This window comes from Lycorma delicatula, chromosome 1, assembly GCF_047948215.1.
Source record: "Lycorma delicatula isolate Av1 chromosome 1, ASM4794821v1, whole genome shotgun sequence".
NCBI lineage: Eukaryota > Metazoa > Arthropoda > Insecta > Hemiptera > Fulgoridae > Lycorma > Lycorma delicatula.
Genome location: NC_134455.1, coordinates 400,411,700 through 400,437,173, shown reverse-complemented (window position 1 = coordinate 400,437,173; position 25,474 = coordinate 400,411,700). Strand labels below are relative to the sequence as shown.

The following is a 25,474-nucleotide window of genomic DNA, read 5'->3' as shown; positions in this document are numbered from 1 at the left end:
ACAAAGGTAGGGGTTCACATTTACATAATTTTTCTACATAGTGGCCTAGCCTTCCTTGTCTCTCTCTCTAGAGAGAGAGAGAGTATGTGTGTGTGTGTGTATATATATATATATATATATATATATATATATATATATATATATATATATATATATTTGAATGTGTGTATATATATATTTGTGTGTGCAGCACTAGCATTTACATATTAAGATAAAGATTATTATTATTTGTGTAACTTTATCAGTTATGTTACTGTTTGTGGTATTATAAATACCAGTTTAAAAATAAAAGATTATTTTATCTGATTCTTTTAATGAATATTTCAACAGTTTTAACTTTATAAGTTATATATAGAAAAGTAAACTATTTTTCAGCATATACCTTTTTAAAGTGAATGCTGTGTAAATAATTAAAAAGAGAGATCTATTAAATCACAACTACCTGTCTAGTCCAAGCAGAAAACTTCCTGATTTTTCTCTGCTTTTGGTTATTCACCAGTTTGATATATTGTATTTAGATAATTAAGAAATATAACAGATAAATATTTAGGGATATGTTAACATAAAAATACTAAACTGTTTGTTACTGTAATTTTATCTTTCTAAAGCTCTGAAATAAAACTTTTTTAGTAAAAGAAATAATATCATAGTGGAGAACCAGACAGATTTTTAACTTTTCATTTATAAACTTCTGTGAAATTCATTACCACCTATTCCATTTTTATTTTATCAGGACTAGTATCTTGTACTGATTGTGCTTACGTGTCTTGATTTGTACGTCTGTAATTCACTATTTTACATGAGGCTAAACTTCATATAAACAGTGACAATGTTTTTCATTTTTTAGCATTAAATATCATCATTAATTTTATCTTATTGTTGTGTTTTGCAGTCAACAAATCTGCTAGCATGTTTCTGTGAATAGCTGGCTGCAAGTATTCCTAAAGGTTATGAATCTCTTTTACCTACAAACTCAGTTGAGTGGAGCAGTGAACATGTTTCAACTCTGCTAGAACAAGTTGTATCATTGGCATATATAAATACACTTCATCATGGTTTTGTGATTTTTTTTCCGGTTTGTTTTTCTTTATTTTTAAATTTAGTTTTTAAGTGTTAATTTAGTTTGTAACAATAGTATTATGAAATAAGTGTTTTCAGTGGTTAAAAGTTTTTAAATAATTACAAAGGTTTAGTTGACTTTGTTGTACTTTATTAGTACTGCCTAAATTGTGTGTAACAGCTGGTGATTACTTAAGTGAAGGTCAGCCCACTCTTGGGACTGGCACCATATAAACTATATAACCTATAAACTATATAACCATATAAAATAACCTATTGTGTAACCATTATAAATTCTGACCTAAATTTAAAATGAAATTAAATTGAGTCCTTGGTGTGAAGCAGGAGTAAATTTGTGGCTTCAGTTTTCATTTTTGAACTAAAATAAGCATGAGACAAAGAAATGACATGCAGTTCATTGATTTATTAAATAACTTGCGTTTTTGCAAGATTACAACTGGCCAAATGGATATGCTTTGCAAACCCTTTAACAGACCTATACCTTTAACAGGCAAATTGTAGATGGAAATACTGTAAGAATAATCCCAACTATTAAATTAATATGAATATAATAATTGATGAATATAATAATATTATGAGTGATATGATGTAAAAAATAAACAGGGTTTATATTATTAGCAACATCAACATGTGGGAAAACTTCCCCCAGGAATGTTATTACAGTAGACATCAATAAATAACTGTGTGGGCCTTTTACATAATGTACAGTTGGTAGAGGGTTCAAGAGGTATGTTAAGGTGTAATATATCGATTTCTGATGGTTTAGTTAACAGCATTATGGAAATTTTAAAGAAATTCAAATGGCCTGCCCTATGAAGGCACCAAGTGGAAAGGGGTGAGTTACCAAAAGCTGTATTAATAAAATTTGATGATGAAGCAATGGGTATAAAAATGAAAGATTAAGATGGTTGTGTAACTATTACACCAGTGAGTAAAAGATTTTTTTGAATAAGAATTAATAGGAAAAAAGTTACATGCAAGCATAAAAAAAGTATACGGATTGAATACATAACCTCTTTTTTTGAAGTCAGTTTGCGTCTCAAAAGTTTTTTCAACATCATGGTACCACTGCAAAAAACAGCTGTGTCAATTGCAACAAGATTTATTTCAATTTGATTAATAGGAAAAAGGTTATGCATAAACAAACATAAAAAGAAATACATGGGTCAAATATTTAACCTCCTTTTTCGAAATTAGTTAAAAATAAGACTAGAATAAAATTATTTTATCAATAATTGAGAATTTTTTTTAATTTACAGAACATTTTGTTATAAATTTGGCTAATGCAAATATTAAATTTAAAAGAAGTGTTAAGATATCTTTTTGCAGTATCTTTTGTATGGAAATTTCTAATTCTGCAAAAGAAACTTTTTATACTATAATGCAAAGTTGTATCTATGTCATTACAAAGCATACAAAGAAGTATCATTGTATTGAAATCACTTAAACATCAATGCAACAATGTACAAATTGTTTCAGATAGCAGTGAAAGTGCCATTAGGGTAGAAGAATATAGGATATCTTTCATGTAGTTCTTTTGTTGCAGGGATACAAATAGAAAAATTGTTTTCAGCATAGCATTTTTCCTCACTTAATAGAAAAAAAGACTCTAGGAAATATTAAGATGCGTGGTCTGCAGATGTCCATATTGAGCCAGATTTTTTAACTATACTAAAAGCAACTCCTTGTAGTGTCAAGTGTTGACTACTTTGAGATGTAAATGTATTAAAACATGTGTAATTCACATCAAACTTATTTAGATACATTTTCTTTCATTTTGAATTTATAATTTTAATATTCAAACATTGAGATAAGTATTCAAATGCTTGAGAATATAAGTGTTAATGATTATACAAATAGCATATTTGGGCAGAGCCTGATGAAATTAAGCATAACCAAACTTCTTCGGCCAACTGTGTACAAAACTTTACTCACAAACTCTTCTGAAACTATTTCACCAAATATTTTGAAATTTTGCAAACATTTTTTTAACTCTTCAGATGGACAATTTAATTCTTATATTTCTGTTATATAGGTTCCAGAGTTTTATAAACTTTTTTGAAATAATTGATTATTTTTCAAATAAATTGATTGTTTATTTAACATTTAAAGTTATTTGGGGTATTTCAAAGTTGTTGATTTAAAATTTTTTTTATCAAATTTCAAATGTTAATGGTAATGTGAATGATGTAGATAACCTTTAGAATATTTCCAAATTAGATTTGATGTAATAATATATTTTATAATGATATACATGAGGAAAGGTAACCTGATCTAAGATTTTGCCAATGTTAGGTTTTTCCTTTGTAAATCTGTACCCTTTTTCACTCCTTAGATTATATTTTAAATGCACAAATTAGTATACTATGCTTTTTATTAATAGGCCTTAAATGAATGAGTACTGTATTATTTAAGATAATATGTGAATAATGTGTTAAAAATAATGTTTATTTTATTAAAATGAAATTAATAATGTAATTGTTAAAGTTATTTAGTGACTATTCATATTACCGATTTTTCTGTTTTATTTTTATTTGTTTATTTTTTGTACATAATTATTATACATTTATTGTAACCATTTGTTTTGTGTGTTGCATTTTGCAGTTCAAATTCAAATGTATGTGCTCTCTTAACTGTGTGATACAATTGTGACATAGGCAGTGTATATTTTTATATTTTGTAATGCTATTTATTGATTTCCTGAGTTTACTTGTTATTATTTGATTAACAAATTATATTTCTACTACTAGGAAATTAGTAGTTTGTTATATTCCAATTTATAAATAAATCATAGTTAATTGTTTTTATTTAATATTATATTGTTTCGTTTATACATGTATACGCATGTGTTCATGTGTGCATACATACATATTTGTTGCATGTGTGTTTATCAAAAAATAATTTTTCATGATGATTTCTTGTTTTGATTTTTTTAGATACTTATAAAATATGCTCTTAAATGGCTGAAGTCAAAACCATTAAATGATTCAACAAAATATCAGGAGTTATTATTACTTTACAGTATGTACATGTGCTTTCTCCAAGAAAGTTTTAATATTGAGGTAATAAGACAATTTCATTTTTTTTTTAAGCATCAGCAGTTTGTAATTTTGAATTTTCAATAAACTGCACTTCATTAGACTTAAATATGTTACTGTATTTTGTTCTGTCACCACTCGTACAATAAAATGGAAAATTCTCATACTTTTTATTTTTCTTAAATGTTTTAACCTGGCTGAAAGATTTTTTTTTGTTAAATATGAAAATTCTGTATGCAACTGTTTTAGACTATTCACAACTTTTGATGTAAATCATTGCAGTAGGAGTATCATTAATGTGGTTGAGAGGGGAATGATTCCTTTCATTGTTTAGCTTGATTCCCGATTGTTTAGCTAATGTTTCTATACATTTATTGATTGATAAAATATAAAAATTGAAAAACAAGAAAATGCTAAAAAAAAATTACTTTTATATACTAAGAAAGTAATATATGTATATATATAATACATTAGTAAAGAAACAATAATAAATAATAATTGTCAAATAAAAAATACTTGTCAAACACTTAAATAAGTTTGTTAAACGATGTTTTTGAATTAAGATATGTTTTTGAAAATACAAATAACTATTATTTTAGATGGTTCCAATTAAACCACTGTAACCTCCAATTCTAATCATCCACTACAGCCTTAATACATGCCTTTTATGTAGGATGAATGAAATAAACATTTTTCTGAAGTATATATATACATATATAAAACAAAGGCTATTATTCAGAAAGTAACTTCAGATTCATTAAAAAAAAAGTCAATTGATAAAAAAACAATCTATTATTTACATCTACATAATTGCTGTTCAAATTATGGCACTTGTTAACAAGTTTTTGAATACCCTCATCATAAAACTATACTGCCTGTGAATTTAGTAACACTGTTATGGTGACTGTAAAGATGTGATCTTGGTTGATTTTATTGAAAGAGGTGTGACAATTAACACTGAAACTTACTGCAAGACGTTGAAGAAATTGTGAAGAGAAATACAAAACAAATAACAGCATGCTGAGTTCAGGCACTGTTTTACTTCATGACAATACTCGTTCGCATACTGCAGTACGCACTCTATGCCATAGTATATATAAAATAATTAAATATATATAAGAGGTTGATAATTGCTTTAGAAAATATATGCTTTTATTAAGTTAATAATTTAAGAATACTGATATAAAAACTAAATGTTTAAAAATTAAGATTTTTTTCTTTCTTCAGTGGATGTGGAGTGAAGTCTGCTTTATTTTTTATTAGAAGTGAATGAACTAAATATGTTAGAATAACTATTACTAGAACTTGGTAACTGTATTTTCGTAAATGAAAATATGTTGATTCTTGAGAAATTGAGTAAAGGTGCGAGTAAGGATGAGATATTTAAATTTAGAAATAAGTAATGCATTTTTAATGATGTACTTTTATGAAATTTAAAAAGTGAATAAATAAATAAGTAATGATTACTCAGAATATTTAAATTAATAATTTTTTTTTACAGTACATTTTTAAAACTTGATAGCAGAGTACAAGATGTAATAGTAGTTGTAAAAAAATGGATGACTCTTACAAATTTCATTAGTTCAGATAAACTATCTGGATATGCTGTAACATGGATGGTATTATTTTATTTAATGCAAGATGAAAACCCCATCATACCTCCAGTTATTGTTTTACGAACAAATATTGATGCTAATAACAAAACATTTATAACAGGTAATTAAAAAAATATACAGGCTGATTCAGGAACAAAGAGAAATAATTTGGAAACTGATTCTAGAGCTTGAAATAAGAAAAAATGTTCATACATACATTTGTCCGAAAACACTTTATTATCAAGTTATGGCTAGCAAGACTTTGCCAGTGAATCAGTTCTCTGGTGAAATAAGATTGTACTGAAATTTGTAAGTCATTTCAAGGGATAAACTTGAAAAACACATTTTTTTAGGTTTCAAGTATAATAACTTTGTTAAATGACTAATAAATTTGTAAATTCTATTTATCAAAACTTGTAGACAATTTCATTCTGAGAAAATTGTTGTACTATAGTCTAAAAAAAACAAAAAAAAGTAATTAACTTTTATTATTAAAAACAACAGAGAACAAAATGTTATGTTATAAAGAAAAATGTTATGAATTTGTAAGAATTATAAACAGCTGTTTTTAGTTCAATAAATTTAGATCTTTGAAAAATTAAGTTGGCAACACTAACTGTACGCTTCAAAATTAATTTGAATTCAACTCGTTGTCATAAAATTGTGGTTACTTATTAATCAACACTAGGCGGTTTAGTTGTTTTTGATATAATTTTGAATATGTTTAATTACTTTTCAGAAAAACGTTGTGGAGTTTTTGTGTTTGTTGTTCTCTAAATTGAATTCACATTTTCACAATTGAATCTGAATTTAAAAAATGGGAATTCAGCTTTGAATTCTTTGATTTGAAAAATACTGTATCTTTTCAGTCATACAGAATAAGTTTTAATTGAATAATTTTTGTGTACAGCTTTTGTGACAGAAGTGCTCCAGCTGTGGTGGAGCAATACCGATGAAGTTATCCTGGATGAGAAGTTCCAAACTATAAAGTATTACGCTTCCCAGTGCTCTTGTTTCATTTGAACATCAGCTGTTACTTGGTGATGAAAGAGAAAATATTCTTCTGGTGGTACAGCATAGTCCTATAACAAGCTTGCACAGAATTCTACATGACTCAACATACCACAAAGTAGAGTATGAAGGACTTTACATGGTCACAAACTGTGTCTTTATCATGTTCAGAACGTTCTACACCTCCAGCTTGGTGACCATGCCAAACAACTGCAGCTTTGTCAATGGGTTAACAATAATTACCTCTTAATTCTGTTCATACTATTTTCGGAGTAATCTACCCATAATGGCATAAAAACATAGAGAATTCACATCAGTGGTCTGAAGAAAACCCACATACTGTAGTCGAATCAAATTTTCAGCAACAATTTTCGGTGAACATTTGGTGTGATATGATCAACCACCAAATAATAGGTTCTTCCATACTAGAAAAATGTGTCATGGGGAGAAATTATCTGAAATTTTTAACAATGAATTTCTTGCAGTGCTTGAAAATTTGTCATTGGTGAAACAAATTGAAATGTATTATCAATTGATATTATAGCAAGTTTACTATAGCAAACATATTTCATGAATGAAGAAAACAATTCTTAGATAAAAAAATTTACTGGTAAATGGATTGGATTTTGAGGACCAGAAGATTGGCCACCTAGATCTCTGGACCGTACTCCCTTAGATTACTGTTTAAGGGGATAGATGAAATACGATGTATACAAAAAAAGAGTAGACACAAGTGATGAACTGATTGCTTGCATTTTCATTGCTGCTGAAGATATCACATTCCTTGTTGTCGACAGAAAATGTAAAGAAAAAGTTGAAAAGTACATCGATATCAGTGGTGGAATTTTCTAATATTTATTGCAAATTAATATAGTATAAACCAGTGAGTGAGTTTTTCTTAAAAAAGTATTTTAAGTTTTCAAACATCTAAATTTGTTGTACTGAAAACAGCTGTTTTTAATTTTTACAAATTCATAACAATTTTGTTTTTTTTTTAATAGACTCTTAAATCAGTTTTCTCAGAATTAATTTTCTACAAGTTCTGATAATAAAATTTACAATTTATTAATCATTTAACAACAAAGTTATTGTAATTCAAACGTGTTTTGTCATAGAATTTTTCTATTTTATGTTGGATATCTTGAAAATTATGTGAGCTACTGTTCTGGGACCTGTTTTGTTCAATTTTTCAGGTCAATAAGCATATGAAACTTCAAGTTTAACCCTTATATAATGCTAAAAAAACCTCACTATGACCTCATTTCACCAGGGGAACTAAAATCCAGGTGAAATGTTTAGTTAACCATAACTTGATAATGAAGCATTTTCAGACATATGTTTGTATGAAATATTTTCCTCATTTTAAGCTCTAGAATCAGTTCCCAAATTATTTCCCTTTCCTCCTAACTTACAATTGATTTAACTTAACAATGCCAGCTAAAAAAATTGGTAGTGAAAGGTTAGCTCCTTTTATGTTTAAACAAAAATTTTGAAAATTAGGTAGGTTAAAAAGTTATTATGATGGACAATTGCCCTATCAAATAGAAAATTGTCAATTACAGAAAGGCCATCAGAAAGTTATGCAATTCAGTTTCTTTTTTTTACTCATTTCTTGTTTACATGAACAGTATAACATACTATGGATTAGTTTACTGTGTTAGATAGTTTACTACGTAAATATGTTACTATGTATAGTTTATTAAACTATAGTAGATAGTTTACTATGAATTACGATGCGGAAGTGTACCACCGAGTTAATTGTTTGCAATTACTTGATTGGTTGTCAGCAGAATTTTATAAATGAGGTGACATTTAAAAAAATAAAAGCTTAATAAATTTTATAATAATTAAAAATTTGATAAAACAAATAATTACAAAGATATTGAAGATTAAAAAATTAAGGTAGCCGCCATTTTGAAATTTTTGAAGATGCTGTTTTTAAAATTTTTTATTTTGTACAATAAGACACTAGTCTTAGATTTCCCAAATGTAATTAAAGTAGAGAACCATACCCGTTCCTGAGAAATAATTTTTTTTTTTGAAAATCACAAAATGGCATTCAGAAGGAAAACAAAGCAAAATAGATCTTAGGTCGACATGAACTTTTTTTTTGCTCATTTTGGTGTCCTGAATCAATATCTGAAGTTCAGGGAATATCCTGGAACACTCTGCATAAATATATATATATATTTTTTTTTAAATAAATGTTTTAAAGGAAACAGTAAAAAAACAAATTTATCAAAAACCAAGATAAGAATAAGTATTTATATTGAGCAATTCACAATGCTGTACACTAATAGCAGAACAATCACTGAGACAGATTTTATGTTTAAAGATTAAGTAACGCTTATATTTAATGTATGTGCTGAAAGACAGACTGGAAATTATGAGCGACATCAGAAATGGTTCAATATGTCAGCAATGGTACATACAAGATCATTACAAGTACTTTGTAATGATCTTATCTGTAAAAGAAGTCATCTTCTTTCAAACTTTACTAGAGTTCCTGAGAAATGCAGACTTTCAGGTTTCTTTCTATTAGAAAGAAAGCACAGTACTCATCTGATAAACTTTACATAACCCAAGAAGTATTTCTTTAGAAATACATTGTTGCAATAGTAATTCTTTCTAACAGATTCAGTAATTCCGTAAGTGGAATCTAGTTAGTTCTCAATGCCAATCAGTCTTCATGATTTCAGTCTAAGATGAGTTTGCCCTACTTCATCTTTGAACAGTGTTACTATACTCACATCAAAATGCAAGTTGCCATAAGTAATTTGCTTTCATCAGTAAATTTCAATTGTTAGAACTCCCTGCAATGATTAGAATTCAATTATATACACATTGAAGTTTAAAACAACCATCTTAACACCCATGTGTTACACTGTGCTATGATTAGTAACTTCATACTTCAATATAATATTTCTATAATACTTCTATATAATAGAAAGGCAATATACAAGAGATTTTATTTAGATTTATCTGTTATAACTCGGTCCATGTGAAATTAATGTTTCCTTTAAGTGATTAAATTTCTACACGAGATACACCATTTGTTCTGTTAAAAATGTTAAATTTTCTTTTGTTGTGGTATATCTTTTAATAAAATTTGTCTACAGGATGGGACTGGCGATTTACACAAGATGTATCATCTCTACCTAAGTCAGACAATAGAAGAACAGTAGCACAATTAGTGTATGGTTTTTTTTAAATATTACTCTTACAGAGACAATTGCCAGTTGGTTCATTGTCCATTAACTGGAGAATTAATTAGAAAGAAAGATATAGTTGAACTTCATTTACCACCTCCATATAGAACATATAAGTTCAACTTATTACGAAATATTATAAAGGAAAAATTCCTAATCACCAATGGATTATGTGTACAAGATCCTATTCAATTGAACTGTAATTTAACTTATACATTACAAGAAAATGAATTATATAATTTCTGGGGGTTATGTAAGGAAACATTTACATTGTGGAAGCCATTGATTGCAAATCAGAATCAACATTCACCAAGAATTGTGAAAAGTAAATCAAGAAATCCCCGTCCTCTAATGCAAGCAAATGTTAATTTACGTAGAAGCAGATCAAGAGTTAATTTCCGTAGAAGCACAGAAGACATTACTGATTTTCTGTAAAACAAAATTTTACGCCTTTAAAAATTTTCCATATATTTAGGCTTGATAACTTCACAAAATAAAGGCTTATATAAATTATCCAACTTAGTCAGGTCAACCATCAAACCAAATTGTATTGTATGTAGGTCTTTAATACAACTGGAGTAGTTGTCCTTCTACATCAAGGCAGTAAGTAAATAGAATCACCCACCAATTCTCCCTATTGTTAAAGTGATGTTAGTAAGAGTTGTCTGACGAACCGGCCAACTTCACTCAATATTGAAACATCAATGTGTTCATGTCATTCAGAAAATTTGAATTTAATTTTCAATTTTACTTTTCAAATCATTAATCGGAAAGTGATAAAATGAGTATGACAGCAACAAATTTTTGCAACTTTTGAACTGTAATAAAACTTATATACATCTGTGAAATATATCTTCACTTACTGAGATGTACTGACAACAGAGATCTAATGAAAGATGCTTAACAAAATTTACTTAATTTTTTTTTTAGATTAATAAAAATGCCAACTCAAAATATTCAAAAGAAACTTTAGCTATATATTTCCCTTATGATCCAAGATATTAGCTGTGATGACATAGCTACTCTTAATTTTGTTTTAATAAACGGTCAAGCTAAGTAATTTCCTGAAACACTCATTGTCCATTTTTAGAATTATTCTAAAATTGCTTGCTACTAACTCTGGCAATAAATTTGTGTAGCTGAAACTCTTCCCATTTAACCACTTTTTGTCCAAATTGATAGTTTCTTCCTTGAAACTGAAATAAAGTTTAAAGTAGTAGATGCGACTCCAATCTTTTGTAATGTAGACAGAGCCAGAGGTATAGTGAACATCTAATAAACACACACACTGCAAGTACTTATTGTCATTATCGATCCATTGCAAAATCTCAGTTGCAAAGGCAGCACGACGAGGGCCATCATCTGTCTGTAGATATTGTAATATCTGAACTTTATACACATGCAACCTTAGTTTCTTGTGTAAAACTTTTTGCACGTTGCCCAGGGAATCCCTGGTTCACGAGATGCACAATGATTAGATTCAGAAAAGTTATGTAGAAATGCTTGCTGCACAACCTCAACCTTCTCTTCACTAATGGATGGCTGCCCTGTTCACAGAACGTCGACTAGACTTCCATTCTGCTTAAATTTTGCATACCATGCAAATGATACTCTTACTATCAGGTGCTGGTCTTCCATATTCCCTTCTAAAATCGGTGATTTCAACTCGTGATACCACAACACATATTGCACTTTCTCCTGGATTGACACCACTTTATAAAAAAATTGATCACAGTACCCTCTACTATGCCTTTACCTGTAACAAACTAATGTAAAAAAAAAAAATTGATAATTTTTGTCTTTCTTCTGCCACAAACCGCAAAACTGTTACTGTAATAGTTTTTTTGTAATAAATTTTTATATTCATGGAAAGACTTTATGGACACCCTGTATTTTAAAGTATTCATCAAAACTATTTTATATTATATTAAGTGTGTTATCTCATATTTGGTATGTTCAATTTATTAATTTTTTTCTAATTACACATAAAGCCAAGATATCCAGCTCAGGAAGATTTTTGTTTTTATTGGTGCCTAAATATTTTGATCTCAATTGTGCATTGTTTTTTCTTCACTTTGCTCTTATGACCTGTCATACATGCACAAGTGAATACATTTTTATAACTTTTTCCATACTCCTTTAAAGTTCTATCTTCAGTACTTCCTTTATCCACTAACCTGGATTAGGCACTGGGGATCACATCCCTTAGGAAAAGGGAACTTTTCCTAAGATCTATAGATTCTTCTAACTCTGCCTGTTACCTTCCCTCGACTAATCTTTGTTCTTTTCAATTTCTGATGGTATTAGAGGACTCTAGGGATCAGTAATTCATTTCACTGGCATAATAGAAAAGCATTTTCTCTCTACTGGCAAAAAATTTTAGTACCCAGGAGTTGGTGCCTTCATCGTATGTAAAGCCTAAAATGAATGTTTTTCCTTCATTTAATTCAAGTGTGTTAATTTTTCTTTGATTTTATTGTCAATATGTTTCAAAGTTAACACTTTGGTACAGAATTTATGAGTAAAAGTAATTAAACAGAATTAAGTTAACACTAACTAGAATAGGGTTTGCACCCTACAAGAATAAAAAAATAGATAAAAGACGGTGAAAAGAAAATTCTTGTTGACAAGTAAAAAAACAAGAGAATATATACGATTACCAATTTTTTTCAAAAAGTCAGGATTCTATTTACTTTTTTTTAATGCATGAGGTAATGAAGAATATCCTGAGCTTTATTCTGATAAAAATATGGAAAACTCATTTTTAAAATTAAGTTTTCTGCTAGTAAGGATAATTTTTTTACTTATCCCATCAAAAGCTGTTAAGTATAATTATTTAATTTATAACTATTTTTGTAATTATCTAATAACAGAATCTGTTTACTTAAATCAAGAACTAATCTTTACAATTCGCTGCATAAATTGGATAATTTATTAAAATTGAGTTGTTCCATGCATGCATACAAATTGCTTACAATGTGCATCACGAAAAGGTTCACTAACAAGGGTCAGTAGGAAGCAGATTACGAATGTAATTATATAATATTTGGCCCAAAAATTGTGTAAAAATGACTTAACAGTTTCTTTTAAGTATAATAATGTAAGCATCAATATTCTTCATCTGATTTCTTGAATTTAACCGATGAAAATAGACTGATGATTCTCCAAAATACTTGCATAACAATTTTGTTTGTATAACAATACATAGAAAAGTAACTACTTACAGTTCATCAATAAATTGTCTCTATATATAAATGGTGAGACAATCAGAGAAGTATCACCTATAAGGTACGGTATGTGGCCATTAATATATTGTTCTGTTTGATCGTATGTGTGTTTGGCATGCCAGTTATTTACTAAAAACTATGTAAATAAAAATTTGTTTCTCCAACAAAAACTAAGTGAACATTTGTGCCTACATAAAATTTAATCATAAATAAATCACATTGTGCAGTATATAGATTTTTTCATGGCAGGTAACCAAAGGATTAAATGAATTCAACACTTCAACTTTACTGTGGAATAAAGTATATTTAAAAGTAAAATTATTGACTGATAGTTACACTTAACATAAAATAGTAACATAAATTGTATAGCCTGTAAAATAATTATTTCTACTTATCAGGTTCTGAACCACTTCCATCAAAGACACCAAATGAAACAGGGTAACAATCTAATGAGGATAAATTAATCACAGCTAATGTCTTTGAGTCTGCAAATCGAGGCACACATACCAGTCTAGTTTTATGAACACTACCATCATCTATAAAAATAGAATTAATACAGTTACAAAAACTAAAATATTACAATTTTTTTGGTTTACAATCCATAATCACCAAATACTTTCTATGTGTGTTTAGAGTTTTAGTATTTCTCTGTAATGGTTCTCTTCAACATCTTGGCTATCCACTTTTGTTCTCAAATTCCTTAGATTACATAATGTGACCAATAAATGGATCTCTTAATTTTATAATATTTTTCCTAATAGAGATACTGTAAAATATATGAAAAACACATAATAGATAATGATAAAGAATAGATCAAAATAAAATAGGTCAATTGAAAAAGAAAAATATAGAACTAATCTTGTAATGAATCAGATTGATTACTTTGTTGGAAATAACTGAAAAAGTAATTAATATAATGTAACCATGTTAAAAAGGAATTATGGAAAAATAAAGATGAAACATGATGAGGCAAAGCCCAGGAAGAACCAAAAAGAAGACAAACCAATATGGAAATTAATAATGAGGATTACTTCTGTATATGGGGCGTTGATGCCATTAAATTTTCATTTTAAAATGTCAAGGGGGTGAGACTGTAGAGCAAGGTCACCCTAAGTATATTGAGATTTCACCTATTTAACAACATATTTTTCTTAGGCACATTTGTTAACAATTAAAAAATAACACTGCAAAAAAATATTTTGCAAGATCACACCACACCAAAAAATGCTGTTGAAGTCATCTGCTATGCTTTGACGTCACAGATGAGCAGTAGAATTAAATAAATGAATAATATTTACAACCTTAAGGGGATTCATTCAGCCTGGCTGGATCTACTCTAACCTGGTGTGTTTAGTCTCGCAGCTATACCAGCCTGCCAACTTTACAAGTGAAATTTATTCTTTGTAAGATGAAAATTTACATTAGTTTGGTTAATACAACCACACCTGCATGAATTAAGTACAGATTTAAATTTTAGTAAAAGAAAAATACTTTTCCAACAGGGTTCACATTCCCTCCAGAACTCCACTTAAAAATCACTTCTTAAAATTTACCAAAGATCATCCAGAAAGCAAGTTCCAAAGGGCTAATTAAAAGATCAAGAACATTCTATAATGTAAAATTTTTATTGCTCTGAAGTACAAATCTTATTTTACTTTTTCACATAGTTCCCTTCATTATTGAGGCACTTACTACAGCAGGACACCAGAAGTTACATCCCTTTATCATAAAATGATGCCACCTGTGATGCAAGTCACGTACTGACAACTTGTTTGACATCATAGTGATGGAACTGTTGGCTAGGAAGGAAAGGAAGGTTTTAAGATACAAGAATGGGTGATAGCCACTTCGTGTAAGGTTCAGATTGTAAGGGGAATAAAATTATTGAACTATTCCTAGTCGAAGGCCATGAGAAACTTATGTTGTAGCAGCAAGGTAAAGATAATTTACTCTAATATAAGCAGTTACTTTAATACAGATTTGAATATTATATAGTGGATACCAGTGTTCATTGGTGGTTCTTTCTTTATTTTTCCTGTTTAGCCTCTGGTACCTACCGTTTAGATAATTCTTTAGAGGATGAATGAGGATGATATGTAATGAGTGTAAGTGAAGTGTAGTCTTGTACATTCTCAGGTCGACCATTCCTGAGATGTGTGGTTAACTGAAACCCAACCACCAAAGAACACTGGTATCCACGATCTAGTATTCAAATCCATGTAAAAATAACTGGGCTTTACTAGGACTTGAACGCTGTAACTCTCGACTTCCAAATCAGCTGATTTGGGAAGACGCATTAACCACTAGACCAACCCGGTGGGTTCATTGGTGGTTGGGTTTCAATTAACCACACATCTCAGGAATGGTCGACCTGAGACTGTACAAGACTAAACTATTTACATTCATTCATACATATCATCCTTTGAAGTAATACCTTACGGTAGTTTTGGAGGCTAAACAGAAAAATAGAGCAAGGTGAAGTTGTGTTGTCATGAAGTAAGCTACATTACTTGGCCAGAATAGCATTGAAATTTTTTCAGTGTTAAACAATGGACATCACTATTGATTGTGCAGCCTTGAGGCAAGAATTCAACAAGCTAAACCTCTTTATTGCCCCAAAACAATATACATATGATCTTCCAAGTGGAAAACAATGAGTTTGTCTTTCTGGGTAATAAAGTGTGTTGCCACATTCCGTAGAATGTAGTTTCATTTCAGGTGTAATGTGTGACAACCATGTTTCTTCCCTAGTTAACACTTGAATAAATTGTTCTGTATAAAGTTAAAAATTCCAACATGTTGCCCAACTATTTCATTTTGTGATTTTCCGTGACCATCTTAGACACCTAAAATGCACATAGTTAACTAGATTTCCTGAAACATTATAAAAACATAGTAAGAAATGTACAGATTAGACAACTGAATAAAAATGGCATCAATCCCTTCATAACATATCAGGTGACTCAGCACGCATGTGATTGTAGAATCATGATCACAGCACTGAAGCATCTATATTTAGAAATGGAACTTACTTTCTGGATATAACTTGTACCATTTTACATTGTATCACAAAATTAAAATTGTTAGAATTAACATTAAAACAACAGTTGGGTTCTAAAATATACTTACTACAATTAACATCAATGATTTTAGTCTCAAACTTAGGTTGATTTCCAGCAAAATAAATATCAGGTTGGGAATCCAATATAAAAGGATCATCATCATAGTACGGATAACAACCTACAAAAAATAATTCACAATTTACAAATATATAATACAAATAAACTTGAACCAAAAAGTATTTTCAACAAAATGATTAATGTATTTAAGTAATAAAAGTCAATGTAATAATAGTAGGGTCAATGCAGTAGTTTTACTTTGGGCAGGATAATGGTAAACAATGGTTTCAGCCGACAAAGGGTAGATGAACCTCCAGAGATGGCTGGACAATAAACGCAGGAAATTGGGGTATGAATTGATAAAGTTCCTTACCAGTCACAGTTGTTTTAAAGCATATGTGTGAGCATGGATGTAGAGACCCTCTGCAGTATGAGATTATTGTAGGGAAAGGACACTGCAGAACACACGTGTTCATGTACTACCAGTTCCTGGAGGATAAAAAAGCATTCTGGAGAGAATTCAGGGTAGTTACCCCATAAAACATCATGGGAACTATGTTATAGATTGTACGGGATAGCACATATGGTATCCATAATATAGGTCAAGATCATCTGTACAACAATGGCAGAGAAAGTACAGGGGTGAATAATTCCCCTGGAATCTCCTTGAGGCTGCGTTTATATTAAAGCAGGTCCAGCCCCAAGAAGTAACTAAGAAAAAAAGGGGTAGGTAAACAGCATGATGATTTTGCTCTATACCTCAAATATTTCAAGTAGCAAAATGGAAAATAAAGTGACAATTGCTGAAACCACATTTAAAAAAACAATTCCAATAAATCACTGAAGCTAAACAACATTGGTTTTAGTTTTGTTGCACGATGCTATTAACATTTATTGATGAAAGATGCTCAAACAGTTAGCAACCTGTCAACTTCTGCAAATCGTTACAGAGTCTGTACACTTAAAAATCAAGAACCACTGGGATAATCTGAATGGTACTTATATCATTGAACTTAGTGGTCTTTTAAAATGTAAATTTATCAAGATAACTTCATTGGATGTCAGTAAAACTTAAACAGAATGTTACATTTACAGCTATTTTTCATGTTTCAATATTTTGAGTTACTAATAAAATAATGCTCTATAAGAAATAGTTAAGCTGTATAGGACGAATGAGTAAAATTATAAAGATTATTTATTTTAATATCTCATTCATCAAAACTTTCACTGTTATTAGGAATTAGCTATTTAACATAAAATTTTATTGTTCAATGATTTTTGTAAATAAATGAGTATGGTAATTCTTCTAAGTACTTGCAAGGTTTAATAAAAAAAAATATGGAACATTTTTAAATTTTCCATGCTGTTTAAGTCCAATTGTCAGGTTTTTTTTTTTGTTGGTATACTTGTCCCTAACTAATATTTACATTGGTAGCCATACTGGATGCTTAGTTTATTTTTGGCTTTTGAAAAGGCTACACATCTTTATGTGTATGGCCATCTAGCTATATAGATTTTTGCAGTATATAGAAATATATACAAGTTAACTTGTTAGGTATAACAATACCTAGCATCAGATTGGAAATGCTGAATGCTACTTTCACCAATTATTCTATGAATAAAACAAGTGGTAAAAACATTTCCAAGAGGGCCTTGAAGACGTTGAAGATGACGAGCACACCCTGTATGTCTCAGCACATCAGCAATCAATGATAACGTCAACAAAGTAAAGAAAACGATTATGGACAATCACCAATCATTAACAGATGCTGATGATGCTGGCATATCATTTGACTCATGCCAAGCAACTTTCTCAGGTGTTTTGGACATGAAACATGTGGCAGCAAAATTTGTTCCAAAATTGGCAAATTACCAAAAGCAGTGGTGACTGAACATTGCACAGGAGAGTTGCTGAATGAAGTCAACGACAACCCAGCACTGCTCAAACATGTCGTAACTGGTAATGCATCATGAGTGTATAGGTATGCTGTTGAAACTAAGGCCCAAGGATTCAAACGGAAGGTTCCTGAAGAGCCAAGACCAAAAAACGCTTGTCACGTTCAATCTGCAGTGTTCTTCAATTTAAAAGTTTAGTGTATCATGAATTCTTGCCAGCACGTCATACGGTCAGTCAGGAGTAATAACTGGTAGTTCTACGCAGTTTGCATGAAGCAATCCAAAGAAAACACCCAGATTTGTGCCGTAACAATTCATGGCAATTGTACCATGGTAATATAATCCACCTGTTTGAATTTTTATTTTATTCTATTTAATTAATGCACACTTATCATTAGAAAAATTACTTTTATTTAAAAGCTACTGTGTTAATATTAATAAATCAGAGAGTTTTAAATATTAAATTCATGTGAAATTTCTCTTTTCAAAATGTAAATAATGTTTTAGGTTTGTATAACAGGCAGTATGTAATTTTGATATCTTATTATTACAAAACTGCCCAAAAAGGAGTGTGATGTATTTAGGGTATATGTACGAGGGTTATTTTTTATTCAAGATCCGTTCGGTCACAAAATTAAAACCACAGTGAAAATAAAAAAAATTTTTATTTGTAACAAGTACTTACATAATTACGCTATTTCTCTACATAGTCACCACTCCGATTTAGAAATTTGTTGTAGCATAGTACCAACTTTCCAATACCCTCGTCATAGAACGGAGCCGCCTGTGTTTTCAGCCATGTTTATATGCTGGTCTGCAGCTCGATATCTGTGCCAAAATGTTGAAACGCTGGCTAGGAGAGAACTTTGTGAAAAAGCCACAATTCAGAATAAGTGGAGAGGAATGTTGTCTTCAGGCATTGTCTTTCTCCAAGACAATGCTTGGCCGCACACTGCAGCTGTAACAAAGAAGCTTCTGCAGCGTTTTTGTTGGGAAGTGTTTAATCACCCATCATACAGCCCAGACTTGGCTCCATCTGATTTTCACCTCTTTGCTCACATGAAATGCCGGCTAGGAGGACAACATTTTGGCACAGACATCGAGCTGCAGACCAATGTAGAAACACGGCTGAAAACACAGGCGGCTCTGTTCTACGATGAGGGTATTGGAAAGTTGTACCGATACCCTCATGAGGGTACCTTCTATGAGGGTACATTTGTTGTTCCATGCTACAACAAATGTCTACCACAACAAATGGTACAACAAATGTTGTACCACTGTACAAGCCCAATGGCCGAACAGAATTAAATGTATGACTCCGCATTGGAATCCTTACATTATAAAAAGTGTCACAGGCTATGTAAATATGTATATATATTTATATATATGTAGTAGTGACGATTTTCCGGTTGAAGCACAAACTTTAATGAATTGACTTAATGAACTCTGAGTCTCTATCACTGTGTTTGGTGGGTTTGAACTGAATAACTCAAATCAATAGAATGAATAATATTATAAAAATAATAGAATTAAATTGATAAGTAAAATAAGACAATATTAAATAAATTAAAAGAATTTCTGTTTAATAATAATCGGCTCCCGTGAGGACTGCGTGTGAGGCTACAGTGGTAAGGTGATCTGAGCACCTCTTGAGAGGCTGACTGATCATCATCAACTGGTAACAAATGAGTTGCCTCTGAGGCGCTATTTTGGTAGGTGCTCTTATAATATCTCTGCAGTCACCTAATTTTCAAAATTTGAATGGTGAACATCTCTGAAAATAAAAAATTTGATGTAACAGATAATTCCCAGGTAACCAGTGCATGAATTACCGACAATTGACATCTTTTCATGGAGATGATCCAGATTTTCAGAAATTGTATGATGTACAATTAATAATATTTTACATCATGCAATTTTTGCTAACATCTTTTAACTGATAAATCTAATAATTCTAGTACACTGTTTGAATTCTTTAAGCCAGTAATTCTTGTGTCATGTTTATAATACAGATTAATAAAATAAAATACGCCAAAAGAAATGTTGACAGGAATTTATTGTGTACTTAGTAGAAATTTCACATCATGGTTAAAGGAGAAAGTATAGTTTGCCAATTTCTTCTGGTAATTAAGAATGATTAAAAAAAGATTTTTGATTTCAGTGAAAAAAAAACCAAAATTATCAACAAATACGTGCTATTTCCAACAATGCTAAACATAATGGTGTACATAGGAAGCATTGATTTTATAAGACATGATTCACTTTCATTGAGAAGAATGTTTCAAAAATATCACTTATTTGAAAATTACAGGAATTTTTAACATTAATTAATCATTATAATAAATTTTAAAAAAGTAGTGGAATAAGGAAATACACATTGAAAAAGTAAATATAGTTATTTCTTTTAAATTATAGCAAATACATAAGTATGAAAGCATAATATTAGTGATAGGGGTTGGCAAGCAAAAGAAATGACAAAGAATAAATTATTACCAAAGTTTTTAATTTTTTGCAGATAAGGTTAAACAAGATACAATGTCAATACAAGTTAATAAAGTTGTTCAATTGTTTTTTCTTCTTTAATGTCAATAGACTTGATGAAAACATTCATGAATGTGTAAGAGCATTACAATTACAGAAATTGTAATAATTTTAACCTGATGGTTGGTAGGGGTATCTTTAAAAATTTTTTTTTGTTGAAAATTTAATTAATTTATAAGTAATGATTTAAAAAGAATAAAAAAATTAATTATCATGTCATTTTATACATTGAGCAAACAGTGTAAAGCAACTATACTAAATATGAAATAATTTCTTTAAGAGAACGTAAAAATGTAACATGCTATCATACAATTTCTATAATTTACATAATTTTATTATTTGTAGTATTTGATACTATAAAATTTTATAATTACAATTCATAATATTTGTTAATTTCAAGGAAACAATTGAATAACATAAAAGAACATATAAACCTGAAGAAACAAGAGATGTGATAGATGCTTTTCTTCATGAAATCGAAAGGCACAAACATGAAAAGTTTACAATATACCATGGTATCAATTCTGTTCTTTCATATGTCTCTAATTTTAAATATTCCCTTACAAATGGGCACACAGAAATGGGTGTACTAATCTTTTTCTTTACATTATCTACCCCAGTTTTTCTTATGCAAGGAAATTATCTGCTGTATAAGTGACTACTGTCACTTATACAGCAGATAATTTGGTATTAATGGGATTTATTGTAGAGATATCAGAGTATCCACCTCATTGCTGATGGCTTTTGCATGCTGATATGTTCTATGCATTAGGTTTTGTGAAGAAGCCAGTGGAAACCACTTCACTTCTTACTTCCTCTAATTAGCTTACTGTTAAATTCTTGTTATTTTGGAAGTGCCTATGTTATTTGCATGAATGACTTGATTTGAGTTGTCTGCACCTGCACCTATTAGAGTACAGTACCTGATATACACAAAATTGATATTTAATTATAATTATATTTAACAAGCTAATGATTAAAAGTTAAATTTTCAACTATTTTGTAATGTGTACCATTTTTTCACATTAAAGAACATGTATTAAATGTCAGTACTTTACAAAGACAAGTTAAAGACTGTTTATATATATATTAGCAGGAGCACTTACTTTTGTCTCTGTGACAATGTGCTACCATCATCACTCATATAATCTGTGAATATTGTTCTTGGAAAAAATTTGTAAGTACAAACTAATTTCAAAATAGAGTTTTCATAATTTATGTTATATACAGTGAAGGGGTCATTTTAATTTTTTTTTTATTGGAGAATGTCCTCCCAGAAATATTTTGTCAAAAAAGGATACACTGCAATCACGGTTTACGATTTTAAATTTGAGTTGGTCCTATTTAAATTTTATAACAACTAGTATTATGGTTATTAGCTTACAAACTATCAGATAAAAAAAAATTAACTAATTGAAATATAAAAACATATTAAATATCAGACAAGAATATTTCTTGTGGAGAGAAAAAAATAGAGCTTCTATTACCAAATTAAACAAATCTCATAAAAATTAAAGAAAATATAAAACTGCCTTAATAGAAAGGAGATTTTTTCTAAATTAAAAAAGGATTTTTTTTATTGTTCAATGAATTTTTTACATAAATTTATTAGTTAATAATGTAATTGAAATATTAAATTTTTATTTTTCACCAAATATTTCATGATTTTTGTTCAATTGTTTAATGTATTTTGACAGAAGGAAGATAGTGCTAGTTCATTGATTCATTTTTTCTTTTATTGAATAATACATTTTCAGAGATACTTCATCAGTAGTCATCATTATTATTGTTATAAATAATGCTATTGCAAAAGAATACAATTAATGGACAAAGTTGACAAATTAATATGGCATTTTAAAATTAAAAGAAAAGCTGGCAATGAATTGTATGTATTCATTTTTTCACTTCAATCATTTTAAGCCCTATTTGTATCCTCTTCCGTCCCATCCATATTATTTGAAATTGAACATATATATATCTACATAGCTCTGTAGATATATTTTTCCATGTAGTATATTTTATCCATTCATAGACCAAGGAGAGAGATGATCTTTTAATACATCCAGTAAGAGTAAGTGAATGATCATAGTTTGGCATCCAATAAGAATAAAATTCTTTCAGTCTGTTTTTTAAAGGCTTAATAATACAAACATCTAAAGGTTGAAGGAGAGTAGTTAATCATCCTGTTACAATTACTAATTCAAAATTATTTTTTGATAGTGAATTTTTCACATTTTCAGTTAAATGTCCCCAAAAGCTGTCATGGATGAGCATAGATTTTATGTTTCACAAGCTTTTGGGTCTATGAAACCACACCAGTTTCAACAATTCATCCATTAAATGAATATCCATCCATCCATAACTGCAAAATAATTTTCCATTTTTTTTTTTAATAATCAAACACAGTTAGTTGTTGCTTTAATTCAAGGGATTTTCTGAATTTCAATTCACAAAACGATTGTCTTTTTGAATAATCATCAAGCAATAAATCCTTTTTCTTTTGCAAATCTTGAATGCACAACTTATTGAATATTTCAGCTACTGACACAACATTTAATTTTTCAGCAATGGTAAATGAACAAAGTTTTTTTTGTTTGAAAACATAACTTTTAATCAAAAAATATTAAAAAAAAGAGAGAGAGGAATGTGACACATTTACAATTAATAGATAAAAAAAAAATAAATAAATAAAAGGACCAATTTTAAAAACAAAATAAGTTAACAATTATAAACTAATCACTAAGTAAAGGATTTTTTTTTCACTTTTGAAATCAACTGAATACTGAAAGGTAAAGGAAAAGCATGAAGAAGTTAAAACTAAAAACGAATAAAACTAAAAACTACAATGTACCATACTTCCAGAAACCTGTTTTATTCTATGTACTTTGTTACAGAAAAAGGAACTAATAATGGACACATAACAATATTAACCCCTGTTATTATTCTTCCTCTAAATCAATACTTAAATTTTAAAAAAATTTTTGAAAAATTAAGAAGATATCTTTTGCTACTCCAGACCATTGGAGTTGGATGGCCAAAAAGATTTTATGAAGAACCTGTTGGTTTGAAGACCTATTGTTGTAGAAAATATAGATTTAAAAAACTCCCTTTACACCTTTTCTCAAGCATTTCAAAGGTAAATAAGTAAAAATATATAGTCATTTTTCAGGGAGGGGGTGAATATTAAATAAAAATTTTTGGCAATTTGTGATCTTGATATAAAAAGAAAACTTTTGTAAGAAATTTTTTTTTTGCTATACCACCCAAATAAAAATTTGAAATTTTATTTTATTAAAACACCCTCACTCCTTTTCCAGTTTTTGCAAAAATTTAATACATTTTCCCCCAAACAGGATTCAGAGTTACAATATAAGCCAACATAAATATGTACAAATGTCCATCTGACAAAAATAGATTTTTTGGACCTGGGAGCATTGGAATAAAAAATTTTTCATAAATTATTTACAATTTACTTAAATGTACCTTTTTGTTAATTTTTTTTTAATGTATCCTTAAGGTCAAAACTTAAAACAAGACCTTTTTTTACTGATCTACATATTTCCCATTAAAGCTATAGCAGCAATAACTTTATAGCTGGGAAAGTAATGTAAGTATTTTTAATTTCAAAATTTGTCATGATTTGGATATGTTTATATAATATTTAATAAAACATGTCCTATGAATATACCAAAATAATGCTTTAACAGAATTATTGTGCGTTTTATATATATATATATATAAAACATGCTTGCACATGCATAAACATAATTTGACCTTTTAAAATGTAGTAACTAAATGACTGTAGGTGACTTGTCAGGAGTCATGAATCACATCTGAAAATAGATTGTAGCAGTTCTCAAGAAAATGGTTTCCAGACATATAAAGAATAGTTAGAATTGAAATGGTTCCCTGCCATCCTCACCTATGTAATAACATTAGTATTTACAAAAAAATAATTCCTTAATGTATTCAAATTCTTTTTGTTTTACTTATATTAACAAATGCTAATTTTTCTTTCTTATTTTTTCAGAAAACCAACTGGTTGTGTTACTTCTTGATATGTTTATGGCTGGTGCAGAGACCACCAGCAGTACACTATCATTCGCAGTCCTTTATATGTTACATTATCCTGATGTACAAAAACATGCGCAATCTGAACTACATATAACGGTTGGCAAAGGAAATCAACCCGTAATGCAACATCTTTCAAGGTTTTTAGTATTATTCATTATGAAATCTAAATAAAATATGTTTAATTGTTAGATAAGTGGTTAGTTAAAGGCAGGCAGTGGTTCCCAAACTATGCCCATGGACGCCTTTTTATAGCAAAAACCTGACCATGAATCCCGAAGTGAAATAACTACATAACTGTGTAATAGAAAAATTACAAATTTAACTTTGATGTCTTGAATGGTAAATGGTGATGTATTTATGCAAAAATAACTTATTAAATAAGTATTATAACTTATTATATATAAGTTATATATTATAACTTATTAATAAGTATTATATATGCAAATTATAATACTATTAAATTAAATTAATATAAATTATTTGTTTTAAAATATAAAATCACATTTATTTTTTTTGAGTGAGATGGGTGAACCTGATGGGATGATATGAGATTATGTTTAGCTCTATGTTTGTGATAACAGTCATAAGTCTCCACGAGCTCTAATTTCCAGTCGATTTCTTTTTTTTGTGATGAGGATCATAATTGCACTAAATCCACGTTCTTCTAAATAGTAAGGTAGGAAA

General features: G+C 29.3%; 1 protein-coding gene across 1 annotated transcript in view; it reads left to right on the top strand.

The window, feature by feature from the left end:
• Positions 1 to 906: 906 nt before the first annotated feature.
• Positions 907 to 25,474, top strand: part of LOC142317412 (methyl farnesoate epoxidase-like) — a 33,552-nt gene continuing 8,984 nt past the window's right edge. The window contains exons 1-4 of the mRNA XM_075353964.1: positions 907 to 1,075; positions 4,017 to 4,142; positions 5,620 to 5,834; positions 24,747 to 24,927. Coding sequence (XP_075210079.1) covers positions 4,063 to 4,142; positions 5,620 to 5,834; positions 24,747 to 24,927 — 476 coding nt within the window. The 5' untranslated portion in view covers positions 907 to 1,075; positions 4,017 to 4,062. The remainder of the gene's footprint in view (positions 1,076 to 4,016; positions 4,143 to 5,619; positions 5,835 to 24,746; positions 24,928 to 25,474) is intronic.